At 39.6% G+C, this 4520-nt stretch overlaps 1 protein-coding gene across 1 annotated transcript; it reads left to right on the top strand.

Annotated features, from left to right (window-relative positions):
* Positions 99–4276, top strand: LOC107624752 (ketol-acid reductoisomerase, chloroplastic). Its single transcript, XM_016327199.2, has 10 exons — positions 99–531; positions 615–707; positions 879–944; positions 1101–1241; positions 2250–2477; positions 2593–2710; positions 2805–2944; positions 3049–3216; positions 3293–3448; positions 3674–4276. Exons 1-10 carry the CDS (start codon positions 226–228, stop codon positions 4037–4039), a joined length of 1782 nt encoding a protein of 593 aa, XP_016182685.1. The 5' UTR covers positions 99–225; the 3' UTR covers positions 4040–4276.

The following is a 4520-nucleotide window of genomic DNA, read 5'->3' as shown; positions in this document are numbered from 1 at the left end:
TTATTGTAATAATTCTTTTTTTATATTAAAAATAAATAAATTTTGGTTAAAATGTTATTTTCTAACAACCCATAAAATGACATGAATGGGGTTTTTACAAGTCCAGCGCACGTTAGCACACTCCAGCAGATTCTCACACTATAAAACACACTGAACCTACTTCCGTGCGCCTCTTCTCTTCGTTTTTCTCTCTATTCACTCTACTTGCTTCTTCCAACGATAGTAATGGCGGCTGCAACGTCGTTTTCTGCCACAATCACGGCAAACCCGGAAACCCTATCTGGGCCTGTTGCCGGAAGAACCCTCGCCGTTGCAAACGCCAACGCCAACGGAAACGTCTCATTCCGACAATCCTTGTCGTCATCATCCTCGAAGCTGAGCTTCGGATCACTGAAGTGTAGCCGACGGAACTCCACCGGAGCTCTTGGAGCTTGCATGGTGTCGGCGCCGGCTGTGAAGGCTCCCGTCTCGCTCGATTTCGACACCTCCGTCTTCAAGAAGGAGAAGATCAGCCTCGCGGGACACGACGAGGTTCGTCGTGCTTCTTGCTTTTATTGTGATTCGTGAAAATGTTCGAGCTTTTTCTTTTTGACGATTTTGTTTCGTTTCTGCAGTATATCGTGAAAGGAGGTAGGGATTTGTTCCATTTGTTACCAGATGCTTTCAAAGGGATTAAGCAGATTGGTGTTATCGGTTGGGGATCGCAGGTGATTCATTATTCTCTCTCATACTGAATGCTTAATGTGGTTCATTTATCTGAGTTTATATTCGGACAAATACTTGATTAATATGTGTTTTTTTGGGGTGCATGTTTGTTCTAGATGATTACATAATCCCTAATTGTAATAGGATTGTTAACTTGGTACGGTCCTTTTCAGGGACCTGCTCAGGCTCAGAATCTCAGGGACTCGCTTGCTGAAGCTAAGTCTGATATTGTGGTCAAGGTGAGATTTTTGGGTTCATTTCCTGGGTTGTTGTTTTGGTGTCTGCTCTTGCATTAGTGTATATGGTGTGCCAGGTTTGAGTTGCCTGCTGTTAAACACTTAAACAATGTTTCATATGTTTTCTTCTTTTTTTGGCCCTTCTTTTTGTGAACGCAGATTGGGCTCAGGAAAGGTTCTCGGTCATTTGCTGAAGCTCGAGCGGCTGGTTTTTCTGAGGAGAATGGGACTCTAGGTGACATATGGGAAACTGTCTCCGGCAGCGATCTTGTGTTGCTGTTAATTTCTGATGCTGCACAGGTGAGTTTATTTTGAGTTGATGCTCTAGATTTTTTTTCCTTTTTCTTTTTTCCCAGTACTTGTTTTGCTCTGTGTTTTCTACTAGGATTCATTTCTCATTATTTTTTCATACTGATGAAACTTTTGGTTGTTAAAATGCCATCCCAAATGGCCAGACTATGTGATTTCGATAAAGTATTTGCAGTCATAATAATAACTCTTTGTGGTTGTCTTTAATAACTAGGACTTGTAATATTTTTTCCTGATTGTGAGGCTATATGGATGATACAGTTAAAGTTTTTACGGCAATAACAATAACCAACTTTTCCTTGTTGTACGGTATCATATTTGAGCCGTACAACACATTGCTTATATGCTATGGACTTGGGATTAACATAATCGCATATTCACATTGTTGGTAAGCAACTAAAAAGTTCTATTTTGTAAAATTATTATTGGGTATACTTGTTGGATAATCTTTCAGCCTGAATAAGCAGAAACTAGAAGTGTCTTCTTGTTAGTTGAAAGTGTTTGGATATTATTCATTACATATGGTCAGATTGTCAGACTGCGCTTCAAACTTCATTCCCAACATCCCAGGCCACCATGTGTTGCACGCCCTGTTGGTATTAGGTCCTCTGCTGCTCCTACTCTATTGTTGCTTCTTTTTCTTGTGGCATGCTGAACTTGTAGCTTGCCACCATATTCCATCTCTATCCCTTATTTTTGTTTTTGGTCCACCACCATCTATAGGACTTGTATACTGTTCTGATTAATTTAATAAGTTATCCTCTTAAATAACAATCAACAGGAAATTGATTCAAAGTAAGTTATATGCTCATATTCTGTCAACTGTTTATTGCACTATAGTTGTGCAAGTGGAAAAGAGTTCTTAGTATGCAAATCACTAATATGATTTAGCGGTTCCTAATGATTTTCTAGTTTTTATTTTTAAATTTATTTTTATGTTGTGTTTCAATTTTCTTCCCAATGATACTTTTTAATCAACTCTTTCTCTTTGTCATGCAGGCAGATAACTATGAAAAAATTTTCTCCTATATGAAATCAAACAGCATACTTGGGCTGTCCCATGGGTTTCTTCTTGGGCATTTGCAGTCGTTGGGACTTGATTTTCCAAAGAACATTAGTGTAATTGCTGTGTGCCCAAAGGGAATGGGTCCATCAGTAAGGAGACTCTATGTACAAGGAAAAGATATAAATGGTGCTGGAATTAATTCAAGTTTCGCAGTTCACCAGGTAATCTCTCTTTCACTCTTGGCCAGTCTTTCTATGCTTCATTTGATTGCGGCTCTCTTGCCTCTCTTTGTTGGTTGTTTAATTTATTTTGGTTGGGTTACTCTCTTATATGCAGGATGTGGATGGTAGAGCTACTGATGTTGCTCTTGGATGGTCAGTTGCCCTTGGTTCCCCATTCACTTTTGCCACTACACTGGAGCAGGAATACAAGAGTGATATCTTTGGGGAGAGAGGTAAGAACTTTCCGCGTTATTCTGTTTTGCTGACTGCTGTTCTTGAAGATGTCCTTTGTAATTACTTCATAACTATTGCCCTTGTGGTTTATAGGAATTTTACTTGGTGCTGTTCATGGAGTTGTGGAAGCCTTGTTTAGAAAATACACTGAACATGGAATTTCCGAAGACCTAGCCTATAAGAACACTGTTGAGAGCATAACAGGAATTATATCTAAAACCATATCATCTAAGGTTGTATTTTCATCCTCATCTTTTGGCTCATCTTCCGGAGCATATACTGGTGCAGGGATAAATGTGAGCTGACATTAACTTCTTACACTGATTGGTTTGTATAGGGCATGCGGGCTGTATACTATGCTTTAGATGATACTGGGAAAAGCAATTTTGAAAAGGCATATAGTGCTTCTTATTACCCGTGCATGGAGATTTTGTATGAATGCTATGAGGATGTAGCCAGTGGTAGTGAGATTCGCAGTGTTGTTCTGGCTGGCCGACGTTTTTATGTAAGGGCATGTTCACTTTCCATGTATGGTAATCAGCTTTATGCAAGGGGCTTTAAATTATATTTACGTTTTGCAGGAGAAAGAGGGTCTACCTGCTTTCCCCATGGGTAAAATTGACCAGACCCGCATGTGGAAGGTTGGCGAGCGTGTCCGATCTACAAGACCAGCGGGTGATCTAGGCCCATTAGATCCAATTACCGCTGGTGTCTTTGTGGCATTGATGATGGCTCAGGTATTTTTCTTTTGTTCTATTATGCTTTGCAAGTCTTTTGGAAATTGGTATGATCTTGTTTGTGTGCCTGTAACTGTAAAAGTCCACATTTGCTCTTATATTTTGATCTGTGAGATTTAATGGGATGTTTCTTTTTTAGCTTTAGTTCATGTAGTTTAGAAGGAGGGGACATAAAATCTAACATTTTTTTAAATAAAAAATTAATTTGATTTACAAAATATCCAGATTGAAATCCTGAGGAAGAAAGGACATTCCTACTCCGAAATCATCAATGAGAGTCTCATTGAGGCTGTTGATTCATTGAATCCTTTCATGCATGCTCGAGGTGTTTCCTTCATGGTTGATAACTGTTCAACCACAGCACGGTTGGGTTCGAGGAAATGGGCTCCCCGATTTGATTACATCCTAACCCAGCAGGCCTTAGTGGCACTGGAAGAATGTGCGCCTATCAACCGGGACCTAATCAGCAACTTCCTGTCAGACCCAGTGCATGGAGCCATTGAAGTCTGTGCACAGCTGAGACCCACCGTCGACATCTCCGTGCCACCGGATGCAGACTTTGTTCGTCCTGAGTTGCGCCAGTCCAACTAGAAAGAATTATACGCTTTTATTTGATGAAATCACTTTTTAGAATGCGTAGAAAACTAGAACGTCTGGTTGGTTGGTTGGTTTGGGTTTCCTGTTTTGTTTACCTGGTTAACCAGTATCATTGTACGTTGTACTATTACTTTGTACTTTGCAGTTCTTAGTTCGTATGATGTTTTGAGAATGAGGAATGATGCCTGTTATCGGATTAGAAATATAAATAAATTATGTTCACAACAATAACGAGCGATCCGGTTTCTTTAGAGAGACACTCTAGTGATATTATCAGCACAATGAATGTGCATCGAAGTGACCTACTCGAAGCAATTTTGCATGGAGTGCAGACTACTCTTGCATTGATCCTATTTCCTGCTTCGTGAAATGTGGATACATATTATGTAGGAGTAGGATACAAAGAGAGATCAGAGGTATGATAAAGTTCATTGTATCTTCTACAATCAAAATATATCACATTATTTTTTTTATT

Source organism: Arachis ipaensis, chromosome B02 (assembly GCF_000816755.2).
Source record: "Arachis ipaensis cultivar K30076 chromosome B02, Araip1.1, whole genome shotgun sequence".
NCBI lineage: Eukaryota > Viridiplantae > Streptophyta > Magnoliopsida > Fabales > Fabaceae > Arachis > Arachis ipaensis.
This window is presented reverse-complemented; position numbering and strand designations above follow the sequence as displayed.